General features: G+C 44.2%; 1 protein-coding gene across 1 annotated transcript in view; it reads right to left on the bottom strand.

Moving 5' to 3' along the window:
* HLF (HLF transcription factor, PAR bZIP family member) overlaps positions 1-21604 on the bottom strand; it is a gene marked incomplete at its 5' end in the record, with an annotated part of 31082 nt that extends 9478 nt beyond the window's left edge. Inside the window, 2 exons of the mRNA XM_057368801.1 lie at positions 19972-20307; positions 21508-21604. Coding sequence (XP_057224784.1) covers positions 19972-20307; positions 21508-21604 — 433 coding nt within the window. The remainder of the gene's footprint in view (positions 1-19971; positions 20308-21507) is intronic.
* Between the last annotated feature and the right edge of the window lie 5 nt (positions 21605-21609).

The following is a 21609-nucleotide window of genomic DNA, read 5'->3' as shown; positions in this document are numbered from 1 at the left end:
CTTTGTTTTGAACCTGCTAAAAGTTTCTGGCAGACTTAGCACTGGAGTGTGCTCGTGGCCTGTGCGCTGGAAGAGAGGGCAGCTCCTGGGTCAGGGTCAATTCAGAGAATCAYGGAATAGTTTASATTGGAAAAGCCCTCTAAGATCAGTGAAAAGAGCTGTGTAAGAGGCACAGCCATGGCTGCAACAATCTCTAAAGTTTCAATCACATCCAACCTTATCCCTCCTGAAGGAGAYACTTGTGTCATTTTGATTTATCCAAACAAACACATACACTATTAGTCACAAATTATTCCAACCTCCTGCAGAGAAACAATTTCAGGAGTTCCCTCCAGCACTGACAACTATCTGTGTGCTTCAGAGCAGCTTTTTCACCCAAAAACTTCCATGAAAGAAGGGCAAACACTTTTCTTTGCAGGTGAAGACCCCTTGAACCACAGCACCATCCTCTAAGGTTTGTAAATACTGTAGGCATTGGCTGCATTTCAAATCAATGCTCAGGGGAGGTGGGGACAGGTGAGARCCACCCAAGGTGTCACACTGAGTTCCTCACACAAAGGGAAGCAAACAAGTGGTGTGACACATCCACAAAATCAAATTAATTGCTCAGAATTCTGCTGGAACCTTATGCAAAGTCCAGTCTGTCCAGACAAAATCCTTCTGTCCTTCCTGCCASATTTTCCCTTCTCTCACTGTTCCCTGCATCCTCTCACATCTGCAGCAAAYGAGGTCAAGATCCAAGATCCTACAGACAACCACTTCCTTCCTGAAACGGCCCCAATTCAGCCCAGAGCTGGTCTGAGCTCCAGAGGCAAAACGGGAGAAGGGGAAAGAGAGGGTAGAATGTAATTCAAGCATTTTCAGAGTGGGGGGTTTGTACATGTGACCTTCGAGATCTTGGAGGGCTGGACTTGCAGATCCTGCCTGTGGCCAACAAGGAGGGCATGGAAAATCCTTTGCCTGCTGGCCAGGAATGCTCTGCCCTTCCAAAACAAGAGCCAAACAAAAAGGAGGCACCAGCAGGTGGAATTTTCCCACCACATCTCCTGTAGGTAAGACTCTCCTGTAAGATCCGTGCTCTGAAAGCTCTTTCTCGACTTGAGCCTGTGTGAAGGCAGCACTCCTGAGCTCAGCAAGGCCCCATCTCTGGAAACAACCAGGAAATTCAACATTTATCCCCTCCTAAACTCCTCTCCCTAACTGTAATTGCTCCTATTCTGAACAATTCCCTTGCAGAACTGCTACACGGAGAAACAGAGGGTTTGATCCTGCTCCCAGGACACAGTCCAGGGATTTTAAAACTCTTGAAAAGCATGGAATCCACAGCATTCCTAAATGCCTTTCTGATTTTTTTCTGTAGGATCTAAGATCAGCCAAGATGGAATTCAGTGGGGACAGGGCCTAAAGAGGGGCTGCAGGGAAGAACGTTCACAAAGGTATTTAATTTAAATTTACACTTGGCTTAGAAGCATGTCTCAGTTCAAGATGCTCAKATTCTCTGGTGCATTGGAACTTCTTGACATCCTCTGGCATATTTTCATTACCTGGCTATTCACATATAGTAAGGTTCCTTGAAAAGTATTAATAATTTTTTCTTTACTCAAAGGGAATGTTCCAGAGAAGTATCACAATTGTCAACCTGCTGTGAAGGAGACAAAGATTTTCCTTTCCTTGGACAATGATGTTAAATAAACCARTAGATTTAAGACAGACCCTATTGATTTAGGGTTTAGGTAACAGCCTCATGTGGCACAATTATGGAATCATTTGGGTTGGAACAGCCCATGGAGTCCAAGCTGTGCCTGATCTCCACTCARTGCCATGTCCAGCCCTTCCTTGGCCACCTCCAGGGATGAAGACTCCACCACCTCCCTGGCAGCCCTTTCCAATGCCAAATTTCAGTAATGAAATTCTCCTGGCATCCAGCCTGAACCTCCCCTCGTCCCATCCCTCGTTTCCTGGGAGACCCTCACCTCGCTCCAACCCCACCACCCACAAACGTGCCCTCACGTGGAATTCTRCTCAAAACAAAGACAAAACTCATCCTCAAGACGTGCCTGTGGCCTTGCCAACGTGCTCTGCAAGGCTGCAGAGCGAGCCAGCCCTGTGCCATTGTTGTGTTTATTTCTATCTAGGACAGCACGCTGGCAGTAAACARCTCTTGCCAAGAGCCCTCCCGTAATCCCGACAGCGTCCGTGACTCACGGATCCATTACCCACTCCTGGTACCCAAGCCCTGTGTGCCTGGGTGTGTTATCAAAACACGGCCCAGGCAGATTGCAGCTGGCATGGGAGAGCCACGTGAAGCAGGAGCATTTCCTCTGCCTCCCCAGCAGCGAGCGGGGAGCCCGAGAGACAGACAGCAGATGCTATCAGCAGCACGGGAACACATCCCTGAAGGAAAAGAGGTCACTGGGCAGACTTACAGGAACTTGAAAATCTTCTCTTCTCTTTTGATCTGCTCCCAAATCTGAACTCTTTTTATTTTCATTTTTATTTTTACTTTTTTTTTAAACATTATTTTTCATTTTACGTCTCACCGAAACAAAGCACGCTCTTTACCTGYGACAATTTATAGAGGGTGATTTGTATAAAATAATCACGTTTTAGGAATCAGAGCTGCCAGAATGGGAACACATTGTTCCCGTAACCTTCTAAGGAAGGCTGAGAACTTTTTATTTTCCCTCCGCCTTAAATTAGGATCCTCTAATATGTTTTGGAAAAAAAAAAAATCCAAACAAACAGCAAAATATGAAAAAATTATACTTGGTTTGCTACAGCCCAATAACTGCAGARGTCTAACTTGCTTTTATCTACTTGCTTTATTCCCAAGGAGCACACACAAMGGGGCTGTGGTTGTAGCTTTTTCTCTGTTGATGCATTTATCTCCATTTATAAATTGTACAGATGGATCAGGCTAAAAAAGGGGGTCAGAGGAAGGAAGGGAACACATCACCACTCAGGGCAAATTCCAGGAGATGGAATATRGATGAATATGGATGTCACTCACCCCTGTGTCTGGAACTTCTTTACAGCTGCGGCATGAACCAGCTTTTGGTGGCAAAAAAACAGGCAAAAACAGGTAACTTGAAAAGGCAAGTGGAATTAAAAGGAATGACAGTGCTGAACACTGGGAAACACAGTGAGAAATTCACTTCTAAAATGAGGGAAAATGGCACGCACCTGCTCTGGTGAGGAGCCCCCCAAACCCAAACTAATGCCTGCAGAGATTCCTGTGCCTCTCCACAGCACTGACACCAACCAGACAGAGCAACACGCACCAAAATCTGCGGGTTTATCTTTTAAAAGCAGTGAAAAAGGCTGGTGACGGAGTATCTCTTGAAGAAATCCTGGAATTCTAATATTTATTTTCCTTCTTGTGACCTCCTCTGCAAACTGCCCACGGCTCTGAACTAAGACTGAACAAACTACTATGCATGTGCTCAACGCAACAGGCATGCTGAACCTGTGGAGACTGTGAGCTATGTAAAAAATTAAATTAAAATGCCCCAAGACACAAAAACCAAACCTCCTTTCATTTGTTAACAGTGCTTTACCGTGATGCCTTCAGGAGACATCTCAAAGGGATCAGAAACACTTGACTCCATATGAGTGCCCTTTCTTATAAACACTTCAATCCACAAGGAATGAAGATTTTACTTTTGCTCCAACACTCCAGTGGAGTGTGGCTCTCCACTGCCAATTAATGACAAAAATCATTAATCTATTAAGTCAATCTATTTTTAAAATATCAATGTATTAAAAATATATCGTAATGCAAACTTGAAGCCGATGTGGCAAATCATTGATCAGTTCACTGCAGAAGGGAGCTTTTAAACACGGTAGTCTGCATTTTATGAATGCAGAGTTATGGAGCACCATTATTTTGGGTTTATCTGGGAGGGGGGAAAGTGCCCTTATCCCTGAGACCTTCAGTGTCTAAAACACTTGACAATTCCTATCAAAAACACCAGTGTTTTACAAGCTGGGTCCCACAGAAGTAAATTGACTGCTTGGCTTCCTTTGTAGACTGGTGGTCATCCCATTCTCTGTAGAGAGGCCTTACCTTAAGGCCTTACCTTAAAATATTTTGTTGTCCAGGSCTTTTGAGAGGATTTGGGGGGGAGGACAGGACAGAAGGAAATAAAACCCTTCATGTTCTTTCCCTCTTACTCCCAGGTCACTGCAGAATTCCCACTGTGCAACCCTCAGCGCAGGATGGGGTTTGCAGGAGTTGGCCATGTGGAAAAAGGAGATTATTGTGTGCCCACATGGGAGGAGAAGCACTGGAGAGCTGGAAAGCACTGCAGGCTGAGGGCAGCAGCAATTCACAGGCTTGGAAAATTATGTGGGCTTTACCTTTTACACTCCTGTTAACTCTGATTTTCATGAAGTAGGTGGTGTTGCTACAGCAACTGTCGTATCACATCATTTCTGCTGTCTCTGTCACAGGGATCATCTTATTTTATCTTAAACTCAGATATGCAGCTTTTCTTCATCTATTCTAAAGCACTCGGTATTTTGGATATGAAAAAATTACACAAAATAGAGCTGTGTCATATAAATGGTATTTCTTTAAAATGTAGCAAAGCTTACAGAACATTTTTATTTGCTCCCCTTTTACAAATGCAGAAGGAATAAAGAAAATGGCACTGATGGATTCATGGTGCTCCCGATTTTCAGAAATGAATTAAAAGCTGGTCTCGGGATAAAGATGTTTCATGCCACCTTTAATGTGTTTTGCCCAGAGGAGTTAACCCTGTGCTCCTGTGCACTCAGCAGAAGAAACTCCTCTATTGACAGGTGAAAACATTTCATTTCCTCATGCCCAGGTTTTGATGCACCTGCATTCCACACACTCACACCCAGCTCAGACAMAGCCCCAGCCCTCACCTGCAGCCTGCAAGAGGCACCAACTGAAGCAGAAATCCCAACCCACCCTCTCCTGGTTCTCAGGGTTTGTCCACMCTGCAGGGACAAGGTGGTGACCCARCTTTGCAATTCTTGCCCAGAATTTGGCTCTATCTCTTTGGCCTCCATTTTGCTGCCTGGAAAAGGTCTTTGAGAGTTCAATGCACCAGCAAAACTCAATAAAATCGTGATGATGGAAAGGCTCTGTTCAATTTTTGTTACTAACATGCATTCCTACCCATGCACTCATGGATCTTCCTTTAAAAAATATAAAAAGCAATGTGGAACAGTAGTAAATATTCAGTTAAACCCTAAAGTAAAGCCCTACCTACACTCAAAGTTTATTTCACAGACCACTCAGCCAGCACAGCTCAGACATCCAGATCAAGCTCTGCCACAGCCTAAGCTGATGAGTATTTTGATTTGCTTCTTCCTGAGAATTTCCAGCCACTTGCAAAGCAATCAGTGCAGTCACCAAATTACACTTCAGAGCTCCAGACAGGTCCTGGGCAGATGGAAACCTGCCAGTGTGGATCCAAGCTGCGTGCAAGGACTGTGTCTGATGCACCTGGTTAAGAATTAAGATATCAAATGGCCCTTCAGCTCCTTTAGTTGCTTCGCAAACTTCATTTCAGTGCCCCAGTACTTGACAGTTGTTCTTTAGCTCAATTTCCCAGAAAAATGAGTTCTGTACAGTCATGCTGGGCATGTCTGTACAGCCCCCTCCCAAAAGCTTGGGAAATCGTTGGCCAATTCCCAACAAATTTGGCAGCCAGGAATCCACACATGCTACCAACAAGCTTTATAAAAACAATGTAAATAAAAGCAGCTCTTCCTCCCTGGCTGCAGGAGCCTTCATACACATCAGAGAACCCACAGAAGCTGTGCTGCTCATGGAGCCAATTCCTTGGGCAGGAAGGAAAAAAGAAAAATATCCACCAAGTCACTGTTTGTTAATGGCAGTCAGGAAAGCCATTTAATCCTCYTGTTCTCCACTGGAATTGAGAATATCTCTTCACTTTATCCTACCCACTCATTTACTATTTCCAGCAATCATGAGCAAAATTATTTGTTTTACAACTGCACTGTCACTTGACAACCCCTCTGAATTCCAAGCAGACACATCTGGTACTGATAGCCAGCAAGCAGCCATGCACATGGCCTGTCTTAAAAACCCATGCAGAGGACAGTCAGATGTGGACAACCAGCTGCCTGCTATCATCTGAGCATTTATTTATTCTTACRATATGCACTGAAAACCAGAACTCTACTAGAAAGAGCTTTTTTTTATATTATCCCCAGCACTTATTATGCAAGCAATTTAAGTCTTCCAACCAAGACACAGTAGGAGTGTTTGGGAATCAACAAATTTGCTCTGGCAGCGATGAAACATCCATTACTGGGTTTGGAGCAGGGAGGGGTTTGGTTGGAGGGGGGAATTTCTTGTATTTTTTTAAGGTTTTGTTAAAATGCGAGACAAAAAGCTGGTGAGGGACGCTGGGTAGGACTCAGCAAAGAATGAGAATGCTGTAGATTCATGCTGGGAGCTGCCTTCTGTCCCACCTGAGGGGWGCAATCCTGGTGTGTTTTCAATCCCCTCTCCCTGCTGCTGTGGCCACGTTACAAACCCACAGCTACTCAGAATTGGGGAAGAACGGGTTAAACTCAGCAAAGAAAAAAAAACACCAGTAAGAGAAACACCTTTCCTCTTTCTGCTGAACTGGATAATTGGTGAGCAGGAACCTGCTGGATGAGTTTCAGCAGCTCCTGGAGATCAGCCGGGGCTGTTTCTGAGAGCAGCAAACTGGGTAAACACCAACAGGGCACCCCTTGCTAAGGCTGCTGAGGATTAAAAATCTCCACAAGGCAATGAAGCAGTTTGTATTCCAAAGATCCATTGAAACCCAGCAAGGGCAGGGAGCTGAAAATGGCAGAGTATTTTAGAGATGTTATATACATAAAGCTGTCTTGCGGTCAGAATAAATAGATGAGTTTAAAAGAAAATAGAAAGAMTAAATAATTTTTACTGCCGTGGAGRGAGTGCAACAGTAAAATTCAAATGAATAAATTAACAGGTTCTGTCCTAATAATTTAAGGGGCAAAAAAAATGCTAGTCCTGCTCTGTACAGTCCTATGGGTTTATTACTTAATACTATTTATCTATAATGCAAAGGTTTTATTCAAGTGCTCAGTGATTTTGAGTCCAGCGGGCTGAAATAAAAGCACACAAGGATTGATTTTCACATGAGGATTATTATATCCTACCTGTATAGATGTGTGTGCAAGCACGTGAGTGAAAAAAACCAAAAACAAACAGAACCAAACCCTGGTAAAATCCTGCTGTAATTTCAAACCAGTCCCAGCTGTACAATCACCAAAGCAACCCCTGTGGCAATCACTGTCCATATTGTCATCTTCATTTCTATTTATTCACATCAGCGTTTCAATTAACTCAACATTACAACTGGAAAAAGGCATTTAGACATGCTGGGGTTTAAGATCAAGACCCAAAGCTTTGCCTTGCTGAAGCTCTGCCAGATGAGAGTCTCACCACTGGGTTTTCTCTCAAGATCCCTCCTGAGGATGCAGGAAAGACTAAGAGGAACAGAAGCATATTTAGATCCTAAACAACATTGTACAGGTTTGGGGGAAAGAATTTCAGCTTTGCCAGTGTTGATCTGTTCAGACACGGCTCAAAGGTTTTGATAAAGTCACCAAACTCTCACAATTCGAGGTTCAATACCACCCATCTGAAAGAATCCAACCAAACCCCTTCATACAGAAGCGATGTCCCTTTGGAAGATGACAGAACTGCCCCTCAAACCCTGCCCCTTGCCCTCGTGCTTTGCACCCCCTCCCCAAGCATTATGACTTTTTTTACTGCTTTTTCACAGAAGGGTGCCCTTGGAGATGTTGGGRTTTCAAACCCAGAGCCAGCTTTCCAAAACATGCCGCACTTTAAAAAGCGCATTTTTGTTTCACAGAGAAATAAAGGAGTTTGCATCATAAAGCCTTTATCCCCCCCAATCCCAAAGCCTCCCATATGGTTAAAAATCAAATCCAGCTTTATTTTCCTGCATGAGTCAGGCTGCATGCAAACAGCTTCTGAGGAAGGCAACTTGGGGTGGAGAATTGAACTGAAGCAAGAAATCCAGAGAGGGATACTTGTTCTTCCAACAGCACACTCCTATTTTCCCAAGACATTTGCGAATATTTTCATTTTAAAGCTAGAGGAAAGCCACCCCCTTCCACCCCAAAAGAAGTTTTAAATATTATAAAGACACACAAGGACACACTTTATTATTTTAACAATTACTGCTATTTTCAGGGCTCCAGCACAGTTACTTCCTTCCATAATTGGACTTCAATCAAACCCTAGTGAAGCTTTTGATCTTGGAAAGAGTAACAACACAGCTCTGTTATCGGCACAGAGGGGGCAAAGAGTAGGACATCCAGCATTTTTCAATAAAAGAAAGTTAATTGCTTTGACTTGTATTTATCAAAGGTCACGGCTACAAGTTCTGAGTGAACACACATAACGGTGCACACTGAGAAATCTCATGCAGACTGGACAAAGTGTTGGGATTATACTATCTATGTGCATTAAAAGAAAAAAAAAAGGAAGAAAGAAATAAAAGGAGAAGAAAAAAGCAGCAAAACAATGCTAGATTACTATCCAAATATACCCCAGTGGATGTCCTGCCAAATAGCAAATATGTGGCTGTAAGCTCCAAGCTGAAATAAAAGCTTGGCCAGCAGCCCAGAGCTTCACTGTATTTTGCTCAGCCAGCCATAATCTGGCAGAACAGAGTGAACACATTTGCAGCCACGTGATGGAGAAGCCCGTCGGGCCAAGCTGATTTCCTTGTGTTGCTTAAATGTGATCTTCAGGCTGTACACACCAGCGGCTCGGGAAAACGTGAGAAAGTGGGAAACAACCGGCCACGGGCTGCACGCTGAAGGGCGGCAGAAAAAACGACTTGAGGAGTTGGCTTCGAGGTTGGAATTGCCAGTGGTGGATTTTAATGAGGTGTTAACTGGGCTCCCAGGGMTGAGCAGGATCTCCACTGGAGTTACACACCACCAGCTCCTGCAGGGATCTCAGAGAACCCGGGTTGGAAAAGAAATGGGAAATTTGTTGTTGGAGAGGATTGAGAGATACCCATCAGTGCTTCAAAAATGCAACATGATGGGTGATTTTGAAGTCCTCACTGAGGAGTCTCAGAGGTGCTCAAGATTGTCAGGATGTGGCTCATCAACCCTTGAACAGCCACTGCTGAACAGAGAAAAACCCAAAAAGTGAGACAGAACCTGGTCAAAGGATTCAACCTGAAAACATGCGGGACAACAGCTGCCCCCACGATCAGGTATTGTATTTTGATAGTAATGATAATAATGTTTTTTCAATAACTGACTCAGGAGGAGACAAACAGCACCCCTGGCCAGTGTCAGAGCTGCACATGAGCCCCGAGAGCAGCTCACATGTGGATGCAGAAGGAAGAGCCCTGAACATAGGAGCTCAGAAGCACATCCCTGCTGCAGATAAGAGAACCTCGGCTGAAGCGGAGGACGTAAGGAAAGTGAGAGCTGTTTACTTTCTAACAGAAACAAATTGATAAAGCAGACACGTGCAGCACCTGGTGAAATCAGAGACGCACACGAGTTGACAATTACACCTCCAGCTCTCTCCTTCTCCTTGGCTAATAACTCCTTTTCACGTGTTCAGAGAGGCTTCCAGACAGAGACTACCACGATTTCCAACAATGACATCAACCGTGTCGCACTGAGAAAATTGAGCAGATAAGAGACTCTGGAAAAAGTGCTTCTTAAACCTGGTGATGAGCCCGGTCCCACTGAAAGATCAGACTTTCCGAGGGCAGCCACGTGATTATGGGAGCATCAGCACCAGGCCTTGGAGTCTGGACAATCCATGCCCTGATTATTTAAGTGCCAAAGCACCAACAGCCCAGGAGTTTCAAGCAGCCACTCAAACCACAGCTGTCCAACTTGTGTTACTGAGGGCTTGTGGTTTAACCTYCTCAGATATGCAGGTTAACTTTAAACATGCTGCTCTTCCCTTATTCTCTCATGTGAGCATAGAGTGATGCAGGTGCTCACAAGGTCAGCTTCCTGCTGCATTTTACTCAGTTGGTGYTGCTCTCCAAAAATGTTCTATCACTCCAGAAAGAATTCAAAAAATGCTCTGCAACTCCAGAAACACCCTCAGCTGGCGAGCAAGCCCTGTGGCTTTTTGCCTTTGTGAATTAGTAGAGTAAGGCACGGTCACAACACATGGCTGAGGAGCATGACACAATCTAGATTTGTGATTTATTAACCTGATCTGTTATTTACGCTCGTCCCATCCAAGAGAAACAATCTTCGCTACASGAAGGGATGTAACTCCTCATTTTTCAGTGTTTAGCTCTTAAAAGAGAGAGCAGGCCCTTGGACAGCTGGTGACAAAGGCCATACTATGGTCAGTGACTAAGCTGCTTGAGTACCTCAGGTCCATGGAAAAGTCTGGAAAACCAGAGTGGGAATTAACACCGCTGCCCTAAAGTATCTATAGTTTCACTCCCCAAAATCTGCACACTCCTTATTAATCAGAGCAGTGATCACCCAGCTGGACAGGGCTCAGATTCTGGCCACCCTTCCTTAGTACTCCACCCTCACCCAGCAATGAGCAGAGACAATYGGGCTGTATCACGGGACAAGCCCAGCGTATAAAAAGTTAACACCAAACCAAATGATCTCAGGATGAATGCAGCATCATAAACAAAACAAAAAAAAAAACCCCAAACCATTGAGCAAACATACACCACGGTGAAAATTTTATTTTGACATTGATATGCTGCTGTGGTGTACTTCAAACAACAGCAAGCTCAGCACTTGCAGTTATTTCATATCTGTATCTGTTTTTTTCACTCTTGGAAAGCTAAGCTGAAGGCACTGCTTTAGACACATTAGGAAAAAAAAATTCAGACAAAAAGATTTGCAACATTTCCCAATAAACTTTCTCCAACTYAATCCTGAGGAAGCAGGAAGAAAGCCTTGAGTGTCTTTTCCAACAGTTTTTTTTTCCTTTTTAAAGACATTTTCATACTGCATATGCCATGACCATAATCTCSGACCTCAGGTAAGCGTCACTTTACAAGACATGGTACTAAAATATCTTCATGCTGTGCTGGGAGCAGAAAGTGGGGACACAGAGAGGTTCTCTGAGGTTTGTAAAAGCCCTACCAAGTGTGTTTTGGGGGAGAGGGAGCAGGAGGGTCCACCCAGCAGGGCTGCATTACAGTTGTGTCACTGCGGCTCTGTCCCGACACACCCATCTTTTACAGCACACAATGTACTGTACAACTCACAATGCCAAGAAACTCAACATATCTAATCTGGCAGAAAAACAAAGTCATATCAGGTTAATCCAATTCTTAAATTGCACAACTTTGAAAAGCCAATAGGAAAACAAATCTTCCCCCTCGCCTGTGCTCCCCCAGCCCTCCTCCCCGCACACGTACCCTGCCACGACCTACTTTCCCTCCTTGATCCCTCAACATTTTTAGCCCACTCTCACTCTCCACTGTTCCTCTGCCACTCCTGATCTCCCTGCAGCCCAGACCCCGGTGGCAGGGTGGAAAGTTTCCCAGATTAAAGCCAGCCAGCTCGGTGTGCGGGGCGGGATGAGTGGTGGGATGCGCGCACAAGGTCACTTGGATGGCCACCTGCATGTGACACTGCAATAATTGTGATAAGAGCCACCAAATCTGGAGTCAGATYGCTGCAAAGTAGCTTCAAACGAGGCAGCAGAGCTGGGCTGACTCTGCTGCACAAAAGGATATAGCAAGGTTGTGCGAAAGTTCAGAAAATTTTTCAGTAAACTAATTGTGCTTGGCTTTGGAGATGATCAACACCATTGCATTACTCAGGATCAGAACTTCCAACATCTTGCTTACAAACCTTACAGCTAATTTTCTAAATTATCTTTTGAAATAAAACCTTTGAATCTCATCACAGAACACGAGAAGCTGAGGACTTCCAATGAAGAAGAACGGTGGAAAAAAAGTTTGTGATCTCCCGTCCCTCTGACACACACTAAACCAATTAAATCTGGTTTCTCRCAGATTCTTTTCTCAGAGGGAATTGGCATCTCATGGTGTCTAAAAGGGTGTCAGTTTTTCTAGAAGCATTTCACACAGATCAGGCATTTTAAAGGCCTTATGTAAATTCTCTGTGTAGAAAATGCACATTTGCATTACTCTTCCTGCTTAGCAATGYATTCCCATCCTATATCCACTCATTTATTTCCATGAAATTTAAGGATTGTAATCTTTAGATCACAACTTTTTTGCTATGTGTTTGGTTAAAATCAGCTGATACACTCAAAAACCAACAAGCAGGAAGATGCAAGAGGCCATATACACGTAGCATGATCAGATTTGGGTTTTTTTCCTAGAAAAACAGGGAAAAAAAAAATAAATACCCCAGTGCTCATAGCTCCCAGAAAACAAGAGCTGCAGGAGTTGTGTGCCCGGATGCAGCTGCAGGGATGCAGATGTCACCACTGTCCATATTTCCAGTGTGCAGCAGTCGAGGGCTGATTGCTGCAGGGCCCTTCAAATTTAGTWTAACCCTCTCTGTTTGCATGAGGAACAGGATTTGGGGTTGAGAGCTTAGTTCCTACTTACTAAGCATCGCTAAGCCAAGAGCACAGCTGGGTTTTTTAAGCRGACTTCTTGCTGGATTAAGACTCATTTCCAGTGTTGCAGTGGGGAGTTTTAAATGACTCAAAAAGCAAAAATGACTGAGTTGTTTTAAGTCATCTCCTCTGCTTCAGTGCAGGCCTTGAGCCYGTGCTTTATGTTCTGCAGTCTTGTGCAATGTGCTCTTCTACAAAAAAGTTTAGTGCTGTAATTTCAATAATCTTGCTGTCCAAAAGATATTGATTGCTCCATTAAATGCATTTCTGCAGTATTTTGTGCTTTGAAGTTTCACGTTATTGTTCCTTTATTTTTTTCCAAGTGCAATTTACAGTTTCCTTCCTCTCCACATTTAATTTCTGTTGGAGAGCTTTCACCTGGCCCATGACTGCTGAGTGACCAGGTCACCTCAAAGACACCGACATGAATCAGGGTGGTCTTGCAAGTGTTTTAAATAAAACTTAAGATCCAATCACTGCCACGCAAATTAATTGATCTTGCTGTGGGACAGAAAAYCCTGTTCATTCATTTGTTTATTAAATTCAGGAGAACCAACCAGTTCTGTAATGAATTACTTAATCTTTGACCTATTGTCCATAGTCATGTTCCAGAACAAAGAATTTACAGCAAGCTGAGCTCCCTAAGGCTAATTGGAAAAGAATGCTTTTTTTTTAAACCATTCTCCATCTTCACCAAATCTTTGCTAAACTCTGTATTTTTGCCTCTCTGCTGATACACCCACATTTCTAAGGATGACATTTGGTTACAGGTGAGTTATTGCTCCAGTTCACTGTAGCTTCTGCTTGTAGGAAACACTTGCTAATGCATCCATCTGCGGGCTCCTCTTTGGAGCAGTAATCTACATTTCTGTTCCAGTTAACAAGGAGCTGTATTTTCTAGAACCCTAATGCAATTTAGCTTTTTTAATTTCCTCCTACAACAGCCACACACCGAAACAAAGAGCTCCAAGATGYTGTTTTCATTAAATCCCAAGTCATATGAACAAGAGAATGATGCCAGTGGGATGAAGGGCTAGAACTGTTTGTCTCAAAGTTGAGCAGAGAACCCTGAAGCAAGAGCTTGCCACATCAGAGGAGCCAAGAGATGGTGTTGGAGKGTACACAGCAAAAATCTGGGCCAGATTTAGCCCTGGCAAACTGAGGTGAGAGAATGGGACAGGGGAAGCAAGACTGTACAACAGTTTCACAAATGGGAGAAGTTGAACAATAACTTGCATTTGTTTCAAGCTTGATGGACAGCACCTCAATTATGCAAAGCTGAAGTGCTGGGAAGAGCCCCAGAATAAAAGAAAAAAGGAAAGAAATGTTGCAACATATGCTGCCTTACCTACCTGGGTTAGCTCTTCCACTGAAGCTTTGAAGCTTTCAGGACTAAATTCAGCTTTGTGATAAACAGAGAGCTTCTTTATCACCATTAAAAAAAAAAAAAAAAAGATGATACAAGCCACAAAAAAACTGTTTGTCGTGCATTCATTTTGRCACAGTTGTGCATTTTACCCTCATTTTCTATACCAAGTGATTAGTATAACTTAGTCCATTAAGTGGAATAGATTTAAGGTTTAAGTAAATGTCTTTTTTTCACAGCTTTCATTATCTTCTTAAGGTAGATGARATCAACCCACAGTTTTTCTCAAATATATCTTAGCTGAAATATTTTTTTGTGATCGCCAGTCTTCTGTGAAATTCAGACAAAACATTGAAAATATATTTTATTTGTTATGAAAGGAAGACTTCAAAAAGAAAGGAAGCCTATGCTCACATTTGTGTGATATAAATACTAAACAGCTCCATAGTGCACTGCCAGGCAACCAAACTTCTGATTTCATAACGCTCTCTACAGTCCTTTTTACTGATGGTGACTAASTCCTTTCATCCTGAAAAACCTCCTCTGGCCACTGAGAGCTGTTACCCCTCTTAAAAAAAAAAAAAAAAATCCAGAAAGATGAATGACAAGAGAGTGAATGGTGACATTTTGCTGCTCCACCTGGGAGGTGACAGGGAGCAGTCAACAAGCTGCCTGCCTGCTGAGCAATACAGAAATCAGGGAGACCACATGAGKAGCAAAGTACTTATTGCTGAGATTAATTGGCAGAATCTGGCCACTGCAGCTCCCACAATTGCCAATTTGCTGTCATAAAAATATGTAGAGATTGAACAATTTAATGTGTTTCCTAGTAGCTCCATCTAATCAGATAATATCAGTGTCTCTGTATACATCTCCTGATGAGGTCTTCTCTCTTCACTATAATGTATTGTTTTATGAAAGACTTCAGGGTGTACTCACTCCTTAAAAAAATCAAATCACYGCACTGAGAACCATTCAATCACTGCAATTTGAAATGGCAAGCAAGCTCTGAAAAATACATTGTACTTTTCCAAGTAATTGTACCAAGCTTGGCAAGCAAGACATCCTCAAAATATCTTTAAGGGGACCAAAAAAAGCCCCAAAATCCTAAGTGTTCCCTCTTCCTAAGTCTGAACTCACACATGGAGCTCTCCCTGTGTGGAACCCACTATGAGACCTGGAGAGTCAGGCCAGGGATATTTAAAAGCACAGCCTAACACCCGGGATTATTTCACGCTGTTCACTGCCTGAACCCTGAACTAACTTCAAGTTCTTTCACGCAGCCGAGCAATTATTTAACCAATAACCAACATTTAACTCCGAATATTAAAATCAGCACTCTTGAAGGAGATTGAACGCAAGAACAGCGTTCTTCCTTCCAGCACTAACAATCCTGTGCGTTCAGCACTTTTTTTTTTTTTTTTTCCCCGCACCCCGTTACATCATGTGACGGGGCTATTTTTAATATTTGCCTGAATATATTTCTCATCTTCCTTTTGATGCAGAGAGAGCGGTTTTGCGAGGCGGATCGCGGCGCGGTTCGGCGGTGGCAGGAGCGGGGCGGAGGCAGCGGCAGCGGCAGCGGGGCCGGGCGGAGCTCTGGGCGGCACAGGGCACCCACACGTGCCCGGAGCACATGGTCCCGCAGGCAACCCSAGCCTCACGTGAGGCTCAATGTGAAGAGCAGCTCCCCGTACCAGCCCCGGTCATTCCCATCGGCACGTGGGAGAGCGAAGGTCTCGGGAAATTCCCGGCTCGCTGCAGGTAGAGAGCGCTCGGAGAAGGAGAGGGGACGGGGATTGCTTGTAAACAATGATTAAAGCTTAGCGGAGGATTCCACGCACGGGCTGGCAGCTGGGAATGCTGCCCTTGGCTGGAGGAGGAGGAGGAGGTCACGTTAAGAAAGGCAGRGAAGGAAGGCTGCAATCCAGGGAGTGCTGCACACACACCCTCCGGGGGCTGCCCCGCCACCGAGGCATCCCGGCATCAGCTGCGTGGAGAAAAACGAGCCTCACCCTGCCGGCTGTCACAAACAAGAGCTCCAAAAAACACTGAAACCCACCCTGGGGTCAGCCACTGCAGCCCAGCRGCTGCGTAAAAAGCCAGAGGTAGTGGGTACTGCACTCTAGACAAAGTATCTGATCAAATAAATCACAGCTTTTCATAAAAATCTCGGTGTTCTTAGGGCGGCAGGAGGTGGAAGTGCACTTGGAAACAATTCTCAGCTTTTTAAATAATGTGCCCCCTAATATAATTTTTTTTAAGTGAAGACTTGCAGATATTGCACGTATATGTATATCTGCAGTGGATTACAAAGCTTGTTTTTCTTTTTTTTCTTCTCTTAAATGATCTTTGGCAAGTAGTCTGAGGTGCCCAGCCATGCAGGCAGCATAGACAGAAAACCACCATCAGAGAATATAAAGAAGGGAAATCTTTCCGAGACCCCAACAGTCCAATCCTCCTTTGGAGCAGGGCAGAAATACCACCAGGTTATCACTGTACCAGCAGCATCCCTGTGACACATCCAAGGCTTTGGTGGCAAACAGAAAATTCAGATCTAAACCACAAAGTCCCCAAAACCTTCTAATTAGGGTCCTCCACCAGACCTAGCTGATGCTTCTCCAGTTCACACCTTTCAATCCCTTCACAGTACCTGCCCCAATCACTTCCATCACGGCCACACACAGAAAAGAGCCAGGGAAAAAGCAACAACCAACTACCTATAAAATAAAAACCCTCCCTTTACATACAGGTAAAAATTACTCCAAATTTCCAAAAGGATTCCGCATTTAAATGGAGATTTAGATTCCTCCAAAAGTCTACACAAGGTGTGCAACAGATGAAGACCCACAAAAGTGTGCTAGCACTAATGGGCTATTTTAAAAGCTTCATAAAAATCTGAAAACCTTTTTCTGAGGAGACCACGGACTTCAACCAACCTACCAGCATCCAATATCAAGATAAAACAGAAGTTTTAAATGCATCTACACATGACAATGAATGTTGGGTCTGCAATGCTGAAATAAATCAAAATACTATTTTTATTAATAAAATCAGCGCTGTGATAGGTAAACACACGTTTCCACTCTTGCAAGCCATTACCCTGTGTCCCCCATCAGAACAAACCCAGAAATTGCTCTAACTACATTCCATGAACAGAAGGGTCTGGAAAATAGGTGCTTGCTTTGTTCTTTGCAGATGATAAACTGGTGAGCCTGAACATTTTTCCATTGACCAGACAATCTGAGCTGGAAATACAGAACTAGTTATATTCATACTGATCCTTTGTGTTGCCATTACATTTTTTTTAACAGGGAGGGAAGAAAACCAATGAGGATTTTGGTATTGCCAGGGTCAGCACAGCTTTGCTGAGCCTGATGACACTCAGGGAATGCCAGTGCACATCTGATCTCTTCCAGACACGRCACAAAACACGTTTGGGCAACACCACTCGCTCCTACAGACAGATAAGGCTTGTGCTGGAACACATGCACAAAATTAAATCTCCTTATGCCGCTCTGGCACGGCCCAGCCCCGGCCCGGGCGCGTCCCTGAGTCACAGAGACACAGCTGGGACTCCACGTGCAGGGGGAATGTCCCCCCCTGGCCAGGGCACAGCCAGGGTGGCACTTGTGACCACCTGCACGTGACCCCTGGTGCCAAACCAGAGCCATTCAGAGCAGGTCTGACCCTTCCTCCAGCCCCAAACCCTCAAACGGGCTCCCAGTGCAAGGGAAAAGTCRAAAAACACACCAATGAAATATTTTTCAAATTGCCACCATCTAAAACATGCAGTTTTCCTGAAAATAGTAAGATCRCATGGAATTAATTTGTATTGAAATTGTATACTTCCTACTATTTCTTCTTTGCTTTATTACAGCAACACAAATCACAACACTGCATACTGGAATGATAGCTCACACCAATTAATACCTTTATGTGACAATTAAAAAAATCTATTTTAAATGTCTTAAGATACATTAACGAACAGGCTCCATTACAATGATTTGAACATTTACCTCCCTATTTCAAAGCAGCACATTTGCCTTGGCACTTTGATGACAACTCTTCAGCGCTCATTTTTGCTTTTACTAAATTTTTTAAAAAATATATACTGTTATATTCTCAAACTTGCTCAAATGCTAAACTGAGAGATGGTCTCTTCAGCACTGATAGTCAAAGATTTTCGCATGACAGCACATAAAAATTTCAACAACCTGATGATAAACCAGACTACTGTTAATTAAGTCACAGTTCCTATCTGTAATGGGGGGCAACAAAATATTCTTAGAGAAGTGAGCTCTCTTTAAAAAAAAACCAAACATACTTAACAGAAAAATTCTAGTCTTGTTAAGGCAAGATGGTGTTGGGAAAAATACCTACAAATGTAGAGGTTTTATCCTGCCCCAAGAGACGTAACGTCCTTTACAACAGTAAAAAAGTGCACTGTGAGATAAGTTTGTAACCCTGAGCTGCAAAGGGCTCAGGAAAAACTGAAAAAAAAAAATCAATTAGTTGAAAAGTCACATAGACAGCTGATTACAAATAAATTCTGACAGGTGATCATTAAAAGCCTGGCTCACTACCAGGCTTCTCTGAAAAAAAAAAAAAAAGAATATGAGGACAGATTATCTGCTTTTAATTTTGTGTGTGCACAAGCGACAGAAAACGGTGTAGCACATAGGCACTATTTTTAAAGCTGGCTCAGAAAAAGCAAGGGGTTTCATGTTCTGCTCTTGCCTACTCCAAATATATTTTAACTTTGGACACCCTTACAAGTTATTAGTTAACCATGAAAAGCCTTGAGACTGAAACACAAAGCAAAGTCAAATCCACACAAAGTAAAAGTAAGTAAATGAAATCCATGACTAAACACACACTTCTGATGGGGGGCCAAGCAGTCTGCTGACAGGTTTGGGGAGGTTTGGGGGGTGTTTTATTTCTTTTTAACGAGCCAGGAACATTGCAGACTTTTAAGACATTTCTCTTTCACCCTGCTTCACTACTTTTGTCCCTCTATTTATTTATTTTGCCTCCTTATCAGATGATTCTGACAATGACTTCGCACGCTGAGCATGGCAAACGATCAAGCAGAAGGGAGAGGAGTGGTTTCCTGCTGCCAARAGCACACTTTGCTCTAGCACACCTCGTGTGAGCAGAAGAGCACAATAAATAAGTCACTCTGTATTTTTTTAAATTTTTTTTTAAGAGAAAAGGCAAAGCTCCATGTTTCCCAAACTTCAATGTTGACACTCTTCCACTGCCCATGATCTCAGCCATGCTGGTGTCAAGCCAGAGCAGTTACTCTGGACTTGGACTGCTGTTTCCAAAGGGATGATCTCAAGTGCTAATAAACTAATAGAAGACTTCCACTGACATCAAACRGGCTGGAATTGTGCATTACAACCAGACCTTGGACTCCATGGTGTTTTTTTAAGCTTAAGGTGACTACAGATGCAAGTTATGAACTAAGGTCAGAGTTACACAGAGTTTATGCCAATTTAAGCAAGATTATAATGTCGTTCCAAAACTCAGTTCCTGTGGCAAATTTTACTTTGCTCAGTAGAGAGTAAGATTACAGCCAAAATTTCAAGTAAGAAGCATTAACCTTTAACTCCAGAATAACTGCCCACTCCTGTGTTCTCACATCAAATATTGGCTGAAGGAATATTTTCTTTCACAGTCCTTTTCCCTGCTCATTTAACACCATGGCATCTTTGCTATTCTGTTCTGTGGTCTTTTTACTTGCTAACAGCTAAGATACCAACTAAGATAGCCAAGTTTCCTTGGAATTCCTCAGATAATTTAAACAAAAATCCTGGTGGAGCAGCTTAGCGATAACTGGAACTATTGTTTTTAGTTTCTGGAGTGTGAGTGACAGGAATCCTCTGGGCTGTCTCTAAGCTGCCTGTCAGCTGCACAGAGAGAAGCAGTGATTTACAGTAGGGAGGAGGGGCTCATGCCAAATTCCACASGGAAGCTCTAAAGGCTGATTTACCTGGTCTGACCGGGCTCTGCATGCAGTTCTGCGACACCATGCCTGGATGGACTGAAGTAGAAGCCCTGCTGCTGAGGTCCATGACAGAAGGTGATGCTGAGGTAGCTTGCTGGAGACCTGACTGGTGTGGGCTAGGCTCGTGCTGGTTTGGGCTGGGTGGAATGCCATTTTCTGAGAGGAATTCTTCCAGGTCCATGTATTCCAACTGGAAAGTGTCTCCATCGTATGGCAGTGTCTTGTCCCATAATGTTGGACCCAAGAAAGCCGACTGAGGGACTGTGGTACCAGTGCTGTCATCATCTAACTTCTTCTCCTTGTCTTTTTCTTTACCGAATGCTTAAAACAAAAACACATAATAAAGATGTCAGAGATCCATAATTAAAACATTAGCTACTTTTATTTCCATTATTTCTGCTGTACTGTCGGGTRTAAGAAAGGAATATTCCCTTCAGAAAAATAACTCCTTTGACTCACTCTACTTGGAAGAGAACTGAGGGGCTATGCCAGCTGAGCACCTTTGCTGGATCCAACCACATTTYTGAGATTTCCCTCTGGTTTTAATTACCAGTTCCACTCCATGCATGGCTTTGAATGTCAGCTTCAGTCAACAGACTTAAAAGCAAACATTTAAGTATTCCAGCAAACTGGAAGCTGTTGATGTATTCTGTTGAAAAGGAACAGTCTTAACCTAAAAAGTCTGGAATCTGATATCCTGTCATTCTTCCAAACTAAGGTCCTGATCCTGCTAGTCCTTAGACAAGGAAAGTAGTCCTCAAATTCTGCACCTAAACGTTACTAATGTTCAGTGAGAACACGATTTTGGTGTGCAGAAAAGACAACAAAAATGCAAAGGTAGAAGCAAGGAAAAAGTTAAACTGATAKTTCCTCATTTCTACAGCCTCCAATGATTTCAATCCACAGTTTTGAAGGGAAACGCCTGATTTCTCTGCAAGATCTGCAAGAATCTGAACTCGCAAAGCTTCCTGTCAGCTACCAAGCCTTCGCAACATTTTATTTTTAACCTCATACGAGAGCCCCGGTGAAATCCTGCGAGTCGCTTGGCAGTGGGACTCGGAAAGCCGWGGAGACAGGAACTGCCAGACCTTCCCTCGGTTTCTGCTCTCCGTGTGCGCTCGATCCGCTCGCAATGCGCGCTGCGGGTATTCCCGGGCTGCCTCCGCTTCCCGGGGAAGCCGCAACTTTCTCCCGTTGAACCGGGGGACACGGACACCGGGAGGGGTTTGTCGTGGGGCCTGGGATGGGGATCCCGGCCCCTTTACKGAGCCCCTTTACCGGAGACACCGAGCGCCCTTGGCGTCCCTCCCCCGGGATCGGCGCTGGGAGCACCGAGCGCGTCCCGTTAGGTCGGGCCAGGGCGGCCGCCGCTCCCCGCAGGGCGCCCCGAGCGAGCAGTCCCGGGGTTCCATCGCCGGGGGAGAGGGGCACGGAGGAAAGGGGAAAAGGGAAAGYGATGCCGCGGACCCCGAGCGACGGCGGGAACGGGGCGCGCTGCGAGGGGTCCCGGGGAAGCCTCACCGTCTTCGTGAGCGAGCGGCAGCTTGAGCGGGTTTTCCAGCAGGGACTTCAGCACGCCGTAGGTGGGCGGCAGGAACGGGGGGTTCAGCGGGAGCGGCCGCG

Source organism: Malurus melanocephalus, unplaced genomic scaffold (assembly GCF_030028575.1).
Source record: "Malurus melanocephalus ecotype Western Australia unplaced genomic scaffold, MMel_1.1 scaffold_98, whole genome shotgun sequence".
NCBI classification, from domain to species: Eukaryota; Metazoa; Chordata; class Aves; order Passeriformes; family Maluridae; genus Malurus; species Malurus melanocephalus.
The sequence above is the reverse complement of the archived record's forward strand: the minus strand, read 5'-3'. Positions and strand labels throughout refer to the sequence as shown.